Here is a 20,280-nt window from a genome sequence, read left to right on the forward strand (position 1 = left end):
AACAATTTTATTATATATTTATGATATATACTTAATTATATAGGATATATTATTTTATTTTATAATTTAATTATTTTTATTTTTGTGCTACAAATTATTCATTTTTATTTATTATTATTATTATATATTTTCATTTCAATTTATTATTATATATTTTTATATTAATTTAAGTTTTTTTTTCTAAAAAGAAATAAATAAAATAGTGCAGTCTATTCTTAAATCAAGCACAAGATTACTTTCAGCATAATCCAATCTTATCTACTCCAGTCCAATCCTTTTCAGTCAAATCAAATCCAATCCAATCCTGCGTACCAAACGGACCCTAAAAGAATTAAATGACATTAGATTCTCCAAAGGTAACGGACACACAAAAACTAAAACCAAAAAAAGAAAAAAAAAGAGAGAGGGTTGTGTTAAAATATAGAAATAAGATGAATAGAGTTTCATCTCAAAATCAACTGACAATGAAAGGAGTAATTCATTCATCTTATATATCACAATTTATTTCCATACATTAGCAATGTAGGAGTGTTCACGGATTGGCCGGTTTGGTCCGGACTTTTATATTTTTTGAACCAAACCAGTATAACAGTTTTTTGAATATTGAAAACTAAACTAGACCAATAAATTTCTCAAACCAAACCAAACCAAACCATTAAGAACGGTTTGGTTTGGTTCGAAAACACGATTTAAGTGGAATTTATAATCATTCATATTTTTTTAAGTAACTGTACTATTTTTACTACGTTTTTAATTTTATTTTTCAAAATATATATTTAACATGATAATTAATAGATCTATAGCATATAAATAACAATATGAAAATATTTTTAAAAGTCAAACATAATATAAAAATCTAAAATTCATGCAATAAAAAATTTGACACATAAAAAAAATCAAAATTATACATATAGTCACATATAATATATATATAAATTATCAATTATTTATTATTAAAACGGTCAAGTCCGGTTTAACCGTTAACTATTTATTATGAATCGTAACCGAATTATTACGCTGTAAACAGTCCGAATTAACCCGAACACCAAAAATGTTTACGGTTTACAGTGATTTAGATTGTCGCGATCTGAATTTAAAATAACCTTAACAATGTGGGACTAACTCTAATAAGCTGTGTTAATCACGTGAAATAGAGAAAATAATAGTCAAATGACAGCATATATAAATATATATATATATATATATATATAATAGGTGTCGGTGTGTGTTGTAGTTCAGTTTCAGTTATCATTACTCAAATGATAATGATCATATACACAGCACTACTGGCTCTTCTCCTCTTTTTTCTCCTCTTATTCCTCTACAATAGAAAAACTTCCAACCATGGCCGGCTGCCCCCAGGCCCACCAGGGTGGCCACTATTCGGAAACTTATTCGACCTCGGAACAATGCCACACAGGTCCCTAACCAAGCTAAGAAACAAGTACGGCGACGTCATATTGCTAAAACTAGGCGCCATAAACACCATGGTAATCCTCTCATCAAAAGCAGCAACCGAGTTCTTCAAGAACAACGACATGTCGTTTGTTGAACGAACCATCACCGAAACAAGCCGAGCCCTCGGCTACAACAAGGGCTCCTTGGCTTTAGCCCCTTACGGTGCTTACTGGCGTGTCTTGAGAAAATTAGTGACTCTAGACATGTTAGTCCTGAAACGAATCAACGAAACGGTTGTCGTTCGAAGAAAGTGTGTGGACAACATGTTGTGTTGGATCGAACAAGAATCGAGTAATAATAGCAGTAAAGGTGTTCATGTGGCTCGTTTTGTGTTCCTTATGTCGTTTAATCTTTTGGGGAATCTTATGCTGTCAAGGGACTTGTTGGATCCCAATTCGGTGGAGGGTGCTGAGTTTTTCTCGGCCATGATGGGGATTATGGAGTGGGGTGGCCACGCCAATATAGCTGATTTTTTCCCTTGGTTGAGGTGGTTGGATCCTCAAGGGCTTAAGAAAAAGATGGAGAGGGATCTTGGTAAGGCTATGAAGATTGCTTCTAAATTTGTTAATGAACGAAGGAGTGAACAAGAAAAGGTTAAAGAGAGGAGGGATTTCTTGGATGTCTTACTTGACTTTGAAGGTAATGGAAAAGATGAGCCTCACACAATTTCTGACCGTGATCTTAACATTTTCATACTTGTAAGTACTATACTTCTCAATCCTTTTTCATTAATTACCAGTTATTTTTTTCTTAATAATTATGTTATTTTTATTATTATATATATAATTAAATTTTATTTTTCTATTTAAAATATAAATGTGCACTTTCTGCCAATGATAATTAACGAAAGCAAAACGTTTTGCGTGTATTTTTGTAAAATTTATCAGTGTTAACATATTTTTACAATTTTTGTTTAAATATATTATCGTAATAATTTTAAAAGAATTATGTATATACATGAGTAAAGAGTATATACATAATAGAAGGGTTATTGATGTGGTGTATTAAATAAGACAAACGTTAATAGTTGGATCAAATTTAAGTTAATTTCTACCAAATTTATTAGAGCACGATATTGAGCTAAATATATTTTTGACACAAATTTTACAACATTCATCATCAGAAATTGTTGGTGTAAACTATTATATTAATTAGATTGCACATATCCATACAAAATTTATATAATAATTATTAAATTAAAATGTAATATCGAGCACCTTTTTTTAGATATTATACATTTCTAAAATATAAGTAATATTTTTAGTCCATTTCAAAATAAAAGTAACATTTTTAAGTCTGCAGTATCATGACAAAGTATAGGATTGATATTGTCAAGTGAAATGCTTGGATATTAACAAAAAGGAAACAATTTGGTCTTGTAGGAAATATTTATGGCTGGTTCAGAAACGACAAGTAGCACAATCGAGTGGGCCCTGACTGAATTACTATTGAACCCACAAGCCATGGCTAAGGCCAAAGTCGAGCTCAATCAAGTGATTGGGCCAAATAGGAAGGTCGAAGAGAGCGACATTGAAAACCTTCCATACATCCAAGCAATCATCAAAGAAACACTTCGAATGCATCCACCAATCCCATTTCTGGTCCCACGAAGAGCAGTAAACGACACCGTTTTCATGGGCCACTTTGTACCCAAAAATACACAGGTCTTCGTCAACGCTTGGGCAATTGGAAGAGACCCAGATGTGTGGAATGACCCTTCGGTTTTCAAGCCAGAGAGATTCTTGGACTCTAAAATTGACTACAGAGGACAACACTATGAGCTGATCCCATTTGGAGCTGGACGGCGTATGTGTGCCGGGGTCCCACTGGCTCATCGAATCCTTCACTTGGTTTTGGGATCATTGCTACACCATTTTGAGTGGAGACTTGATGAGAGTAATGGTGTTACTTGTGAATCTATAGATATGAATGACAGGTTAGGAATTACAACTCGAAAGTTTGAGCCATTGATAGCAATACCAACCAAGTCTTGCTCATGATGGTGATCATTAATATCAATAAATAAAAAAATTTTAATCCAACTATAGTCACAGCTAGCTACATTATTGATAAAGTAATATAAGTATTACTTTGAATATTTATGTCAGTCTTTTCTTTAATGATCTTGTTGAGGCTTAAATCTCATCGCGAACCAACATAACAAATTCAGCAAAACAATATTGTAATGATAGTACCTAAATTAATAATGAACAAAGAATTGAAAAATATATTAATGGACAAAGTTAAAGAGAACAGGATACACAGATTAGATCACAATTCAAGGGACTACCTAAATTACAATTCAACTCAGCTCACATGAGAGAAGTTACTTTAGAAATAAACAATCTCTTTAACATCCCTCTAAGAACTCACTCTAAGAATCATAAACTAATATTAATATATGGTGATCCTAACTTATTCTCTTTCTATCTCTGTATCTCGAACTCTCTAAAAAATTGGTTGTTGATGAAAGTGAGAGAAAAGTTGTGTTTACATATAACTTTGTCCAATAGGTTAATCCCAGTAAAGGAATGGTAATGTGAAACATTACCTTATTTGTTTGGAGGGTTTAGCCTTGGAATGTTATTCCCCTAATAATATAACTACCCTTGAGGAGGGTAATGTTCATACCTTAAAAAAGGGAAGGATTGAATTATTACCTTCCATCATATTAATTTGAATAATATTTTTGAATTAATAAATAAATTTAAATACCAATAATATTATCATTTATTATAAATAAAATATTATGATATATATAAATTTAGTCTGTGAGATAATTTTTTTTTTTAACTGAGTTACTTTAAATTATTAGCAATAACATATATGTATATATATTTATTATACAAAAATTTTATGCGGATGGTGTACATAAATAAAATATCGAACAAAAATAAATAACATAGTGATAAAATATATAGAAATGATCATTTTAATTAATAAAAAATACAATAAAATTTAATGTTTACTAATTAATAAATATATTTCTTTAATAAATAACTATTTTATTTTTATATGTAATTAACATTAAATATATATAATAAAAAAATATTTTTATTTTAATTTTTCAAAATAATATATATATAAGATTCCTGTATTCAACCAAACAGTGTAATTTAATTAACAGTAATATGATTACATATTACCCTACACAACCAAACACAGTTTACACATTTCCCTATAATCATATTCTCCTTCATAATATTCCCTATAATCAAATTATTTTGAACACCTCATACCAAACGCCCCCTAAAGTGACTCTCAAGTGGTGAAAGTAACAACAATCTCTTATTTACGAGGCCATCTACCAAAATAAGGAGAATAGTGTAATACCAATGAATCTCCAAATCTCTCAAAAGGATCATATAGTACAGTAGTTTGTGTTTTTTTTAATTTTTTTTTTAGTAATTTATAGCATAAATATTTAAATTTAATTTTTGACGGTAATATTACATAAATTATATTTTCGAAACTTCCATAAGTGTATTTGGCCATTAAATGTAAAGTCAATGACCACATGACAATTTTTAATTGCTCAAAGTGATTAAATTTAATTGATTGTAAATTATAATGTTTTACTAATTCTATTCCTTTTAAAGAAGATATTAATAGTAGGAAAAATAGAATTTCCACAACGACGGCAAATCCCTCTAATATTATTTGAGAAAAAAAATTATTGTACCTAAAATTAGATTTTGGTTTGAATCATTAGCGGAAATAATCAAATGATTCAATTGATACATTAGAGAAATTAAACGTTTTACAATTAGTAGATTAGATTTATTGTCATAATCTATGGTGTCGTTTGGTAACACTTTTGTTTTTTAATTTTTTAATTGCAAAATGAAAGTAAATTTTTTTTTTTTAAAAAAATTATTTTTGAAAAAAAAAAACGTTCTGTAACCACTTTTGTTTTTCAATTTTAAAAACAGAAAACAAAAGCGTGTTCTGTAAAATTTATTTTTATTTTTATTTTTTGATTTTATTTAAGTCGGGTCTAGGTCCGGGGTCGGATTCGGGTTCAAGTTAAAAGCCGGGCTGTGGAGAGGGGATTCGAGTCCGGGTCTGGTCGTAATCCAAAAGATTGATTAAGAAAAAAAAAATTGTTTAAAAAAATATTGAAAGTAATTTTTTTTTGTTTTTAAAATTTTGATTTCTAATTATAAAATTGAAAAGTAAAAACAGTTTTATAGAACATGTTTTTGAAAAAAAAAGTTCACTTTCTACTTTTAAAAACAGAAAACTGATTAAAAAAGTGTTACCAGACACTGCCTATATTTTCTAATAAATTTGATTTATTTTTATTTAAATCATGATTATGAATAAATGTATAAATATACTCTCGAAAAATAAGTGAGTATTGGAGGTCATTTTTTATTTAAAAAGTAGTTTAAATAGGGAAATTTACACCCTATACTGATTTTTCCTATTTTATTTCTTTTTTACTGTCACACGGCAATTATAACAATTTTACTGTGTGTATATATATATATATATATATATTTTAAAAAATTTTAAGCAAGTCTATTTAATTTAGCTTAATAATATATATGTGTATATATGTAAAAAAAAGTTTTCAAAAGTTGATTGATGATTTTATGTCATTTTCATGTCAGACTTTTTATTTATTTTTTAAACTTAAATTTATAATTTAAGTCTAACGTGAGTGATCACATTCTTAAGAATTGTAATATGTGTTTATATATATATATGACTTTTTACATGTATTTAGTTGATTGATGTGATAAATTATTGTTTACTTAAATTTAAAATTAGGAACAACCCACCCATGTGATCCCTTTTCCCAAGTTTATATATATTTTGTTTCTCTCTCTTTTTGTGAGTTGTGTCTGTAATTTTTTTTTTGAGATTGGTGTCTAAAATAAAGTCCATCAACCAAGGACTTTACATAAAACTCATCTCCATTCTTCATTGTTTCAAAAACTTACAAAGCTTGCTCCTTTCATTTATTTTTTACTTGAGTTTTAAAAGAGAAAAACAAGATATATATAGAGAAAGTTTTGTGGGCGTGCTAAGAGAGAGAGAGAGAGAGAGAGAGAGAGAGAGAGAGAGAGAGAGAGAGAGAGAGAGAGAGAGAGAGAGAGAGAGAGAGAGAGAGAGAGAGAGAGAGAGAGAGAGAGAGAGAGAGAGAGAGAGAGAGAACTTGAAACATGTTGATGAAGGAGTGTGGAGGCTCTCTTGGTGAAGAGAGTGAGAATATCTTGAAGAAGAACTATATAGAGGAAGAAGAAGAACACAGACAACTCAAATTTTCTAAGTAAAAAAATTTCTTTTTTTCTTTATTTATTTTTTCTAGAACGACATAAATTTTAATGAGTTTTTGTTGTTATTACTAATTATGTTTTTTTTTTCTTTTTTTGAGTTTATAGTTAGCTCTGATTTTGTGAGTGGTGATATTGTATCGTTTGATGGCTCTTATGACTTATTTTGTTATTGTTTTATTATTGTTCTGATGTTGTTTTATTGTTGTTTTCTTTCATTTTTTTATCACATTTTTTTAAATATTATTGTACTGCTCTATTTTTAATAGTTCAATTCTTCTTCTTCATCTTCTTCTCATTTTTTTTAGTTTTTCTAATTTTTAGTCACACTTTTGGGAGGAAATAAAAGAGTGGTTTTTTTTTTTATTTTGATTTTCTAGATCTGTTCTTGCAAATATAGGTTTTGGTACTTCAAAGAACACTAAATCAAAAATATCCTCAATCTGTGTTGGAGAACTCCGACTTTGATTTTGAGTTTGAGCCAAAATTCCAAAGTCTCCCAAATCTGATAAGGTTTTTTTTTATTGATCTTGTGTTGTTTTAGGGTTTTTTTCAAGCTAATTATATTTCCTATTTTTTTTCATGTTTTTTTTTGTTAGTCCTATTTTATAGTTTTCTGTTTGTTTGACTCTGTGTCTTGTTGTTGTTTTGGTTTTATTTTGTTAACTCTTAGGGAAAGGGTAATTACCAAGTGAAGATTGTTCAATCAACTGATCTGTTTGAAGACATAATTAAGAAAAGGGTTGTTGAGGTGTGTCATTTCATTATTTTAGTTTTAATGTTTTTTATGCTTGTTTTTTATGTTCTTTATTATTTTTTTTTTGTGTTGTTTTAGTTTTGTTTTAAGTAGTGTTTTCTTATGTTTTTTATAGGATTGGGAATTCAAGTACACCCGATCGGAATACTACCATTCCAGAGTTTTTTTATGCTTGTTTTTTATGTTCTTTATTTTATTTATTTATTTTTTTTTTGTGTTGTTTTAGCAGTGTTTTTATATGTTTTTTTTATAGGATTGTCACATTCTCTTGAAATAATTATGTTCTTTTTCCTATTGTCCATTGCTCTTTATGAGAACTGGTATAGATACCATGTCCTGTCATTTTTTACAATATTTCATTTATGTGGCCTTTTTTTCATATTAAAACAACAGTAAAATAACACTACAAAGTAGTAATTTATTGTTAATTTAGTAATTTTTTCTCTTTCCCAGATTTTATAATTTTTTTTTCTGGTGTTTCTATGATTCCGGTGTTGATTTATCCGTCTCTAACCACGAAGGAGAGGTGCCGTTTGTGTTTTGATACTATTTACAGTATAAAAGTAAATATATTGGGCATGGACAGTATAAAAGAAATAAAAATGGGCTTGGACAATAAAAATGTAAAGTTTGCCATGTCCCAGTATTTTTGAAAACATTTGGTAAAAAACAGTATTTTTGTAAGTTTCCCTTTAAATATACCAATAAAAAATGGCATATGTATAATGACTTGAAACTTAATGGACATGTACCTCTAGAAGTTCTAAAAATATATCTTAAGTATTATTACCGTTAAATAAAATTTTTATCTACAACTAAGAGTTAATTTAAATATTTACGTCGCAAATTACTCTTTTTTTTAAGGCATGTAGATATATGTTTTATGGATTGTAGATTAAGTATTGTGCTTGATTTTTTTTTTTTTAGGAAAAAGGTTGACAAAGCCACCCTAAACAAGATAACATTCAACTAAAGGTCAAAATACAAGCAGAAAACCGCAAACAGAAAGCAATAAACTGACAATCCAGTATTACAAACCCACTCCACATAGTCATCAAGAACACTCGGTTCAATCCTCACCAGAGACACTAAACCAAAAGTGTTATTACAAAAGGCTCAATTTGCAACGTTATGCGCCATGAAATTACACCGTCTAGATATATGAATCACTCCCCACTCCCTAACCTGCCTCCACAGAGTGAGGAATCGATCCCTAGCCACAGTGAGATTGAAGTCGACTATCACTTCCTTACTGGTGTTGAAAGCATTAGAGACCCCAGAATTATCACATTGGAAAAGCACTAATTCATGGTGAGTTTCAATAGTAAGCTCCGCCGCCAGACAAACAACATGAGCTTCCTTATTGTGCTTGAGTTGACGTTACATAAAAGTCTTGATTTTCCAATATAAATACGGGAATATGCTTATTTACTACCTTGTCTTTTCTTTGAAAACACATTTGGTACTTATTTTCAGTAATATTTATTAGGTATCTTATATTTTGAAATTGTACATCCTAAAATAGAATTTAATCAATATAATTTTATTAGTTTTACCAAACGATTCTCAATTATATGTAATTAAATAATTAAATTTGAATCCAAAATTTATAAAATTGAAGACAATTTGATTATATTAATAAAATTTTATCAAAAAATTTTGAGTTTAGGATACTAAATATGTATGCTTTAGATAAAACATAAGGTACTAAATATGTATACACCCTATAAATATTATAGTTATTTGCTAACACAGTAGAAAGAGTCACAAACCTCACTGCATCCCGAAAATCAGAAACCTTATATTTATGCCATTTTTATCGACAACTATCTAAACAGATTTTCTAATTTGCAGTATATTTGGGTTTGATGGCAACTATATGTCACAAACCTCACTCCAATTACTAATTTCTAGTTATACTAAGGTATTGAGAAAATATTTTACACTAGTACTCAACTTTTGACACATCCCAACCAGCCAAATGTTTTAGCTCTTTATTTTGGTGTCAAAAAGAGATGGACATATAATTACTTCTTCCTATAACGAAGTGATGCCAAATGCCAATTGGATGGAAGTGTGTGCACTAGTTTGGTATTCTTGAGGAATTTCTTTTCTACACAACAATCCTTTCAGAAATTGCCATTTGCTCACATAAACTATTATTGAAACGAAAATTCAATACCATTTGTTTGAAATTAAATTTCTTTCAAGTTTGCCAACTGGCTTATCTCATTCTACAAAATCATCATATATTTTTCTTTTTACAAAAAATTGTATGTGGGGTTTACTGTGTCATCTTCTACCAAGGCTTTAAGTCCTTAACAGGCCCTGCAGTCCAATTCAAAAGCTTCTGATCAGGCTTCAAGTAGGCAGTCTTGGGATGAGGCAGCTTCCTGGCGAGTCCATTCAGAATCTGATGAAATGCATCGCCAGGCTGCGCGCGTTGGGGGAAGATCATAGCCCTTTTCATGAATGGATTGGCTAACAACCTTTGTTTCCTTAAAATCACTTCTGGTGGAATTGATGTGAGCATGGTATCCAGCTTTGACACATCTTCTTCTGCCACGAACACTCCTATTTCTTCCCATGGAATTGCGTCGGCAAAGGGCAATACTATTTCGTCGGCTATAATCACTGGGATGCATCCGAACACCACTGCCTCCACCAGCCTCGGACTCCATGGTGCCCATCCTAGTGGGCACAAACAGAACACTGATCGTTGCATGTCTTCGTAGTATGTGGTTGGGTGATCTGTTGAGATGTCGAACAAAGGGTTATTCTTAAAATTCTCCCACACCGCTGCTCTTGCTCCCCTGTCACAATCAACATTGCTTTATTAATTTGAAAAACAAAAAACAAAAACATGATAAATGGAGGTAAATTTTGGTGGATGTCACAGCAAAAATTGATTAATAATTATTTTTTTTAATTACAAAAACATGTAAAGTGAACTGGTTAAAGGATAAAAGATTTTTATTTTCTACTACTTTCTACTAATAAATAATTAAATATGCTTTAACAATAATTCACTTGTTATTCATTAATAAGACAAATTATTGAAAATCACATCTCATATATTTAATAGATTAACAAATAGAATATTTTAGTTGAATTGCTCTTTTTCTTTGAGACATGACATATAAAAATGTAGCATTAAATTAGACTGGTTGATAACGATATAATGCTGTGTTGGACACCACTCTTGCTCTTCAAGCTATTCTCATAAAAATAGTGATAACAAATTAAATTACTATGTAAAAAAAAAACATTATGTGGAATACACTAATAATATATGTCAAGTCATTACCTCATTTTTTTCATATAATAATATACATACATAAATATATATATATATATATATATATTTATATAAACACGAGTAATGATAAACTTGACATATATATTTATGTGGTAAATTTTAACAAGTGAGGCCCTTTATTTTTTTATTAAAATATTTTCTCATAAAAATACGGATAAGAAATTAAGGACACTCTTAGAAGAGTGGAGACATAGAACATGGGGACATATAAGATTTTAATTTTGTAGCCTATTAGTCAAGATTGAAAAGCAAGGAAACAAAAAAAAAAAAGTTAGGTTGTTGGGTGCATAAATATATGTATACATACGTACCTAGCATAGTAACCTCCTTCAGGGTCGTTGTTAACATCATAGAACAAACCACGGAAATAGACAAAGATGGAGCGTGGAGTGTCTGGTGGGATCAAATGGGCTTGCATCTTTTGAGGTGGAGCATATGGAGGAATGGTAATGGAACCTTCTTTCAAACACACATGGTTCCTTTGCCCGAATGTTTGAACCAAAGTAGCTCGCTTCAGTAATGGAAGTATTCCTCGTTCAATCGCTTTCTCTTCCTACAAATTAATTATATAATTGGTTTTACAACATTTTAGAGTGTCTATATTACCGTAATCTGGCTATGATTTTGTTAATTATTATTATTACCTGATAATGAAAGCAAGCTCCAAAATCATGGGGAACGACAAAGAAGTGATCAGCTCCTTCTGTTCGATTCCAATAAGGCCAATTTGAAGAGATGAGTTGAACTGCACTTCTCATCATCCGTGGAGCCTTAAATGGTAAAGGTAAGCCAGTAGGTGTAAGGTCACAAGTGGTGTAAATAGGAGTATAGAACCAGTCAGCTTCGTTTGGATTCATTGTCCTAACTGGGCTAGACAGAAGAAACCTGTGCATGAAAATCTCAGCAGCAAACATATGGTTCAGACATCTTTGGTCCTTTTGAAGAATCTTCTTGTTGTATTTGCTTGGTAATTCATACACATATACTTTCAACTTTCCAATTGGATTATCTTCCAACACATCACCAGCACTTCCTGCATGTATATATATATACTACAATATTATTCTTCCATTTTGTACTTTATAATAAATTACACTACTTTATAATAAATAGTAATATGTACTTACCTGAAATTCTCTCGGTACGAAGACCCTGATCATCATTATCGGCAGAGATGGTCCAAACAAAGCCAGAAATCAGTAGAGGAAGTAAAACCCTTAGGCAATTCCTCATAGCTACCGATCAATGGAGGCTAAAATCAAAGAAAAAAAAAATAATGGGGTGTTTGAGAGAGTGGAGATATATAAAGATATATAATATTTTGTAAGAAAACGGTTGGAACGTCGTGAGGTGGACTGGTGGTAGTTAAGATTATTTATTTTTTCTTAAGTAAGACTAAATATATGTAAAAGGTTTGAAACTTATACATGCAAATTAATGGAAGAGTTGACGAGGGAGGAGTAGTTGGGGAGCCAAAATAGATAACTTGAAAGAAATGTTGTGTCGTCGAATCGAAGTTGAAAGCGTTGTGTTAATAGCTGGGATTGGAAGAAGAAAAAACAGTGTTTAATTGGGGAGCCTAGCTAGTGAGCTCTTGCTATATGGACTAGATGAGAAGTAATCTAGTAATATATATTTTTTGTTTTATTTTATTTAGGTGGCTTTCATTTTCGTCACCCTATATTTCTTCATGAGTTACCAACTTTATTTTATATATACACAGTTTTGAAAGTTTGGTAGCTTTTTTGTATTTTATTACTTTCCTTCCCTTACACTATGAAATTTCTCAAGGTATGAATCAGTTTATGTTTTCTATACAAACTCACCTCTCCTGAGTGGGTGAGCTGTAGACATATCATTATCTTCGAGAAAGACATATAACCATATCATTATTTCATCACACTTTCATTTATTGCTTTCTTACAAAATTGAACCTGTTATTATACATGTTATCAATATTTGATCTCTTATTATTATTATTATTATTATTATTATTATTATTATTATTATTATTATACATATATGAAATGAAACAATTATATAAATAGAAAAAGAAATTGAGTCATTTTGTTTTTGTTTTTCCTTTATCGATCGATGCCCATTTTTGGTAGACTAGTGAATCTGGAAATTACTTTGCTTGCTTAGTTAAATAATTACAACGTTTTAATAATAAGTCTAAATTATTACATTTGTTTGACATGTATATAGACTTAATATATAATTCTTAAATAGTAGTTGGAATGAGGTTTGTGAAATGGACATGTTGTCAAACTCAGATATATAATTGCTGCAAATTAGCTTTCATGGGAATATATAACGTTTCTTGAAGTAACTAGTGTAGTGTGTTATAATTATAATATATAATAAAAACTTCCATTATTTTTTCCATTTCTATTTCTTAGTTTCACTCTACAAAAACTTCTCAACTACCATATGAAAACTTCAACTTCTATTTCCTATTTTCAATATTTTATTAAGGAAAAATGAAATTAAAGTTGCATTTAGTTGGGAGGAATAAAAACATAAAAATATAAATATAAATGAAAATAGAAATAGAAATAGATTGGAATAAAATTTAAAATATATAAAAATATAATTAATAACTGTTATGAAATATTATTTATGAATGTCCAAATCATCAAAATAATTATCATCACTTGGTTGTATTTTTTTTTATTACATTGATTTAGTTTTCTATTCTTTTAGTTATATTTTTGTATAAATAAGGGTTTACTCCATTGAAATAAACAACTGATAAATTCTCATTTAGTTTCTATTTCTCTCTTTCTCTCATCATTTTTTCTTCTAATATATTTTATATTATTTTATAACACGTTATCAGTTCGAATATTTACCCAACCCAAGATAAATATTTTATAAAGTTCTTGAATTGTTTTAAAGTTACTATACACTAAATATATATTATTATATATACTTATCTGGCTGAAACAATTTCAAGAACCCTTTTTTTTCTTTTTTATTTAATATCTATATATTATATGTGCATGTATATGTTCTTATTCTTATATGTTTATTAATGATTTTATGTATATATTATGTTCTTACCATTTATAATATTTACAATATATGTGTGTCTATGATATGATAGAGAAAATATACATAAATTATACATATATCCAGAAGATTATGTATCCTCGATAAAATCTTGCATGTATCCTGAAGATTATGCATCTTTAATAAAATCTTGCATATATATATTTTGACTTCCACTTGCACTTGCATCAACCATTCTGCACATACAAGCTACGATTAAATAATTAATCAAACTATTAACAAAAGAGACATGTATTTAAAGTAATTAACAGTGGGTTTTAATATTACAATACTTTAAAGTCTACAAGTCATCATAATCATCATCATCATCATCATCATCATTAACAGGTACATTATTTTTATTATCACTATCACTAGTGTCTTCATCATCATTATAAATAATGAAACTATCTAAATCTTCACGGTTAGGTTGCTCACGGTCCTTGTTGGTCATTTCAATTGGGTCAACATCATCATGAACATATCCGACATTGTCCATTTGTGCAAGTTGAACAAATAACGGGATTCCTGAAGAGTTTCTTTCTTGTATAGTCGTGGTCTCATCATCATCCTTATCTGAGAAATTTCAGACATTGCGAGGGGTGTAAACATTGACAAGCTTCCAATCAATTCCATTCTTCAGGTCAGGAATGTAATATATTAAATTTGCTTGGGATGTAAGTAAGAATGGTTCATTTTAGTACCATTCACGGGCAACGCAGATACTAGTGAAAAACTGGATTATATTTTACTACGACCTAGATTTACTAATAAGTATGTTTCCAACATCCTAAATTATGAAATTCTAAAATGATGAAAAATAAACACATATAAAGTATGAAAAACCTTACATTGATTGCATCAGAATTAAATGACTCATTCTGCTCAGATCTCTAACCCTTGTTCCTTTCTGTCGCAGAGTATAATCAAGATTTGAGCCCGACACTCCTTCAGTTGTTTGGATTCTTCACAGTCTTACACACTATGATTGATGACTAACTTGCTATGGGTGGACATGCACTCAATCACTAAGGCTTGAATTTGTTTGTGAAGAAGACTATAGGATTCAAATTAGAAGAGAGAAAAGAAGAAGAAGAAGTCTCAAACTCTCTAGTTGTCAGACAAGATGAAAACTAAGCTTAGAGTCATTAGTTAGATTAAGAGACTATTCTTTTCTTTTTATACTAATTCACTTAGGGTTAGGATTGAATTATATGAAATAAAAAAAAATGATAAAATAATAGCAAAAATAGGGAATACTGGCCGACCATGAGTGGGCCCATCACTAGTTACATTTTTGTCATTTTTTAACCATTTATCTATTATTTCACAAATGTCATATTTTCTAATTTCAATCCTATAAATGCTAAAATTATTCAATTAATAATTATAATTAATTATCAAATAAAATTGTCATCTATATTATTTATTAATTAGACTTCATAAAGTCTCTTAATTAACAAATAAAACCTAAAATCCTATTTCTTCACAATCAAGTCATATCTTAGTAAAAATATATTCATAAACTAGACATAGTCTAATTTAAGAATTATAATTGATTAATTGAAATCAATTAATTGAGTCTTACAAGGAGTTTGTCTCAACTAGTATGGGGACCATGGGCCTATATAACCGAGCTTCTAATAAGCAGATCTAAAATTTACCAAGTAAATTTCCTAACTTATTAATTCCTCTTTGCACCACTATAGATTTGGAATTGCACTCTCAATTATATAGAATGCTTTATATATTCCACGATATAGACACGCTATGAGTTATCCATTTGTAATAATCCTAATAATCAATGATCCTCTATAGATAATTTACATTGAGTAGGGACAAAATTGTCGTTACACCCTTCAATGTATTTTGTCCTTACAACACTTAGCTACCTATAACTGATATTTTAGTGAACTAATATAATTACTGGAATGAGCGCTCAATCATTTATCTCTATGAAGCCAAGTTCGAAGGAAATCATTGTTTCACTTTTATGTCTAGATACAAGCTATAGATTCTATATATATGATTAGTGCTCCCACTCAATTGAACTACCATGTCCTTAATCTATATGTCATGAGAAGATCCATTAGTCGACTTTAACGAACAGATTTAAGAAGATAAATAATGCAACTAAACTAGAACCTAACCATTTTAAGATTGAGATCATTAGATCTAAGATCAACTAGGTGATATTGAATTGAATAGATATTACGGTAAATTTATTATATCTTATCAAGTTTAATATCAGTCCTTTCCGATGCATACTCCATACATCCAATCCAAGCTTACTTTTACCAATGCCCTAAAAAGGACATATCATTTATCCAAGGTGCAAGTAAACTACATTGTAGATTATCCTATCAGTTAAACTATGTATACTGATAAATCATAGGAATATATTTAATCACACAATCTTGATTGCCTTTTACTGTGTTGACAACACATTAAACAAGAATATCAATGTGATAAGGATTTGGATGAATTTATAAATCAACTAAATAAATATATGATCACATGAATGAAATAACACATTAAATAAGTAATGAAAATAAATCTGTTTCTTTATTGATAATTGAATAGAAAAGATTAAATTAAAGTAGAGTTTTATTTAGGATAAAAGCCCAACAAACTCCCACTTGCACTAACATAAAACTATCAGTACATTTCAAATAATCCTAAATTCAGTTGTGCTTTTCAAATGTAGTTACAGTCAAAATTTTGGTGAATGGATCAGCGAAGTTGTCTTCAGTATCCACTTTCTCCACCAGTACGTCCCCTCTTTCCACATATTCCTTGATGATGTGGCTTTTTCTCTCTATGTGTTTGCTTCTCGTATGGCTTCGAGGCTCTTTACTATTAGCTATTGCACCAGTGTTGTCACAAAGTAAAACCAGTGGTTTTTTCATTCTAGAATCAACACAAAGTCCCGAGAAGAACTTTCTAAGCCAGACAAGTTCCTTAGCAGCCTTAGCGACAGCTATGTACTCGGCCTCCATGGTACAGTCTGATGTTGCATTTTGCATAGCACTTCTCCAAACAACTGCTCCACCCCCAAGAGTAAATACCATCCCAGATGTAGACTTTTTGTCATCAAGAGAAGCCTGAAAATATGAGTTGGTATAGCCTACGGGATTTAAACTAGTACCACCCTTGTAGACTAACATAAAATTCCTAGTACTTTTCAAATATTTCAGAATATGCTTAACTGCGTTCTAATGTTCCTCTCTTGGGTTGGTCTGATACCTGCTCACAATTCCTATTGCATAGCAAATGTCAGGTCTAGTGCATAACATTACATACATTAGACTTCCAACTGCTGAAGCATAAGGAACCCTTCTCACGTCCTTTATCTCTTGAGGATCAGTAGGACACTGTTCCTTAGATAGACGGATACAAGGTCTAGAAGGCATCACTGCCCTTTTGGTATTTGTCATTGAGAATCTCTCTAGCACCTTATCAATGTAAGTTGTTTGAGAGAGAGCAATGGATCTATTCTTTCAGTTTCTGATGATTTGAATACCAGGAACATAAGCCGCTTCACCCAAATCTTTCATTTCGAATTGAGTGTCAAGCCATTCCTTGTTATCAGTCATTTTCTTGATATTGTTGCCAAAATCAAAATGTCATCAACATAAAGGACCAGGAATACTACCACTTGATTATCCTTGAGTTGGTAAATACAAGGTTCATCATCGTTCTGGTGAAAGTTATAAGTTTTGATTATTTTATCAAACCTTTGAACCAACTGTGATACCTTTTTATCGGTGCATTACTACGCCGGTAAAAGGTTCATGCCTTTTCTCACATTGGCGCGAAATGTTTTACCGGCGCAATTGGTGCGCTGGTAAAACTTTATATTAACATAATAAATTAATTATAATAATTATAATTTAATCAATTTTAAATATAAAATTATATTATATTTTATATAACATACTTAAAAAAAATACAAACATAATTTACATTCATAATTAGAAAATTTTCCAATCAAACTAATATAACAAAAGTTTTGTACTAAAATTAGTAAGTAATGTAAATAAACAAAACACTAAAAGATGTTTAGAAAAAAAAAAGTGAAATTCTAATTGGTATATAAAGTATGTAATGTCTTAAAGACGAGTAATGTCGTCGTCGTTGTTTCTCTGAGTCTCGGAAGGATGTGATGACGATCCAACACCAAGAGCAGTGGGGAATGGTGAAAGATCCATGGAAGGCAAGTTGAAACCCGACACAGCACGAGAAAAATACTCAAACTGATCTTGGAATCGTCTCAGGTAGAGCTGTTGTATTTCATATTGCTGCCTCGTATATTGAGTTGTTTGCTCTGCTTCCTCCACTTTTTTCTGTAAGGACTCGTACTGTTCCATAGTAATGGTCAGTGGGGCTGAAGAATTCATGGCAGGTGCTCTTTTGGCTTCAATTGCCTTCAACCTCGGGAGATGGCCAAAGCCTCTTAGATGTCGAGATCGCTCCCCGAGTACTTACGTCATAAAAGGGAAGTCTCGGGGATACTGTGTGGGATCTCCAACAGTCTCATCAGGCTCATTCTCAGTGTGCGCTAGTTGAGTTACAGCTAATTCAAATATTTGCTCCTAAAATAAACAAATAAATTAAATAGTTAATTTAAATACAAAATAAATTGAAAGAAATAAATAGAAATTAATTTAAAGGTAAATTTACGTAAGCTTGTTGCGCGTATTCGTTGCGCCAATTGTTGCCTTTATGGTGAAACTTGTAAAAAGTTTCCACCGCAGTTGGGAGTTCTCCTATATCGCCTATATTTAAGAAAAAAAAATATTATTATTTTATTTTTACAAAAAAAAAATATTAAATCAATGATAATGTATTATATAAACTTACCCCAGCGACAACATGTGAAACAATAGGCTTTGATCCCCAGCCTCCTTAACATTTTATCTTACCCCGATTTTCTTATTTTTTGTTGCTCTTGCCTGGAATTAATATTTTTTCTAACAATTAATTATTTATTATTGACTATATAACATAAAGCATTACTAAAATAAAAAATTTTATTAAGTACCTTTTGTTTGTGTGTGCTCCAGTAAGCAACGCAATCACTCCACACCTCTTGAGTTACTCCGTCATGAGGTAACATGTTTGCCCTCTCCTGTCCAAGCTCCTCTATATTTTCTATCCATTTCTTCTTATAATCAGATCACCAGTCACGTAAACCCTTTGACATCTCGTACTCACCATAGTCTACGAACGTAGGGTTATCTCGTAGGAGGACAAACTTTGTCTGGAAAAAAGTTACACATTCACATTAGTACATTAATTAGAAATTTAAGAAGAATATAGTAAATTATAAATTTAAAAATAAATTATGAAATACCTCAAGTCTATCCCACAATGCATTAATTTCAGCTCTAGAAACATATTCCCAGTTAAATGTATTCATGGGGATTGACATGCAAACCATCCATTTACACATATTGTTGAACTTTTTTCTATTTTGCCAACCTGTCCGTCTCTTCATGCAATTCAATGTGTAGTTTGGCAGCTGGTATTTTAGAAAGCGCTTCTTCAACATTTTTACCATTGTATTTATATTTACCACTTACCCCTTTTTTTTGAAGTGCTGTCACCTAGTGTATACAATAAATATTTTTTTTATTTAAAATAAAGAACCATATTCAAAACGTATTAAATAAGAACTTCCTATTAAAATATTGTTACAATTACAATTCATTATCATCATCAGTTGCATATACAATATTATCATCACTATCACTCTCTAAATCTAAGCAATTATCATCTTGGTCATTTAGACTCTCAGGATCATCATCGACAATGAAATCATCTAACTATTGAGGCTCTGAATTTGCACGATGAATGTTTGCAACTTCAGTTGGGTCCACATCATGGGGAACATATTCAACATCATCCAACTGTGAAAGTTGAACAACTAACTCAGTTTCAGCTGAATTGTTTTCCTACATAAAGGGCGTATCCCCATCAGTGTCAGGGAAGTCCCAGACATTTCGCGGGATGTACTCGTTCACAATTAGCCAGTCTTTACCATTCTTAAGATCAGGAATGTAATATATCAATTTTGCTTGAGATGCAAGGATGAACGATTCATTTTTGTACCACTCTCAGTTGACACAAATGCTAGTAAGAACACCATCACTGTCCATTTTACTCCCATTAGTGTCAAACTACTTACACATAAATAAGAGAACAATGCAGTCCTTTAAATAAGTGAACACCATAATTTTTTCAAGTGTGCCATATAAATTTTGTCCATCTTCAACGGGCACCATAACACCGCTATTTTATGTTTTGCAGTTATCATCCCTTTTCTTGACCAAAATTTTGTATTGTTCACTATGCACCCAAGATAAAAATAAATTGTTGGAATCGCTGGGTTAGCAATAGCATACAAA

At 30.5% G+C, this 20,280-nt stretch overlaps 2 protein-coding genes across 2 annotated transcripts; one reads left to right on the forward strand and one right to left on the reverse strand.

Moving 5' to 3' along the window:
* Positions 1-1,220: 1,220 nt before the first annotated feature.
* On the forward strand, positions 1,221-3,551 carry LOC115708949 (cytochrome P450 76A2). Its single transcript, XM_030636977.2, has 2 exons — positions 1,221-2,156; positions 2,841-3,551. Exons 1-2 carry the CDS (start codon positions 1,260-1,262, stop codon positions 3,456-3,458), a joined length of 1,515 nt encoding a protein of 504 aa, XP_030492837.1. The 5' UTR covers positions 1,221-1,259; the 3' UTR covers positions 3,459-3,551.
* A 6,130-nt stretch (positions 3,552-9,681) lies between these two features.
* LOC115711194 (probable beta-1,4-xylosyltransferase IRX10) lies at positions 9,682-12,592 on the reverse strand. Its single transcript, XM_061111666.1, has 4 exons — positions 11,944-12,592; positions 11,461-11,849; positions 11,128-11,369; positions 9,682-10,310 (listed from the first exon to the last, which is right to left on the reverse strand). Exons 1-4 carry the CDS (start codon positions 12,047-12,049, stop codon positions 9,797-9,799), a joined length of 1,251 nt encoding a protein of 416 aa, XP_060967649.1. The 5' UTR covers positions 12,050-12,592; the 3' UTR covers positions 9,682-9,796.
* Positions 12,593-20,280: the final 7,688 nt, after the last annotated feature.

The sequence above is a fragment of the Cannabis sativa genome, chromosome 3, assembly GCF_029168945.1.
Source record: "Cannabis sativa cultivar Pink pepper isolate KNU-18-1 chromosome 3, ASM2916894v1, whole genome shotgun sequence".
In the NCBI taxonomy this organism is placed as follows: Eukaryota; Viridiplantae; Streptophyta; class Magnoliopsida; order Rosales; family Cannabaceae; genus Cannabis; species Cannabis sativa.

Coding starts and splice junctions, on each gene's coding strand:
- LOC115708949 (XM_030636977.2), top strand. CDS start 1,260: ATGATAATGATCATATACACAGCACTACTGGCTCTTCTCCTCTTTTTT. Junction 2,157..2,840: donor ATCTTAACATTTTCATACTT/GTAAGTACTATA, acceptor TTGGTCTTGTAG/GAAATATTTATGGCTGGTTC.
- LOC115711194 (XM_061111666.1), bottom strand. CDS start 12,049: ATGAGGAATTGCCTAAGGGTTTTACTTCCTCTACTGATTTCTGGCTTT. Junction 11,850..11,943: donor TCGTACCGAGAGAATTTCAG/GTAAGTACATAT, acceptor ATATACATGCAG/GAAGTGCTGGTGATGTGTTG. Junction 10,311..11,127: donor GAAGGAGGTTACTATGCTAG/GTACGTATGTAT, acceptor TGATTGTGACAG/GGGAGCAAGAGCAGCGGTGT.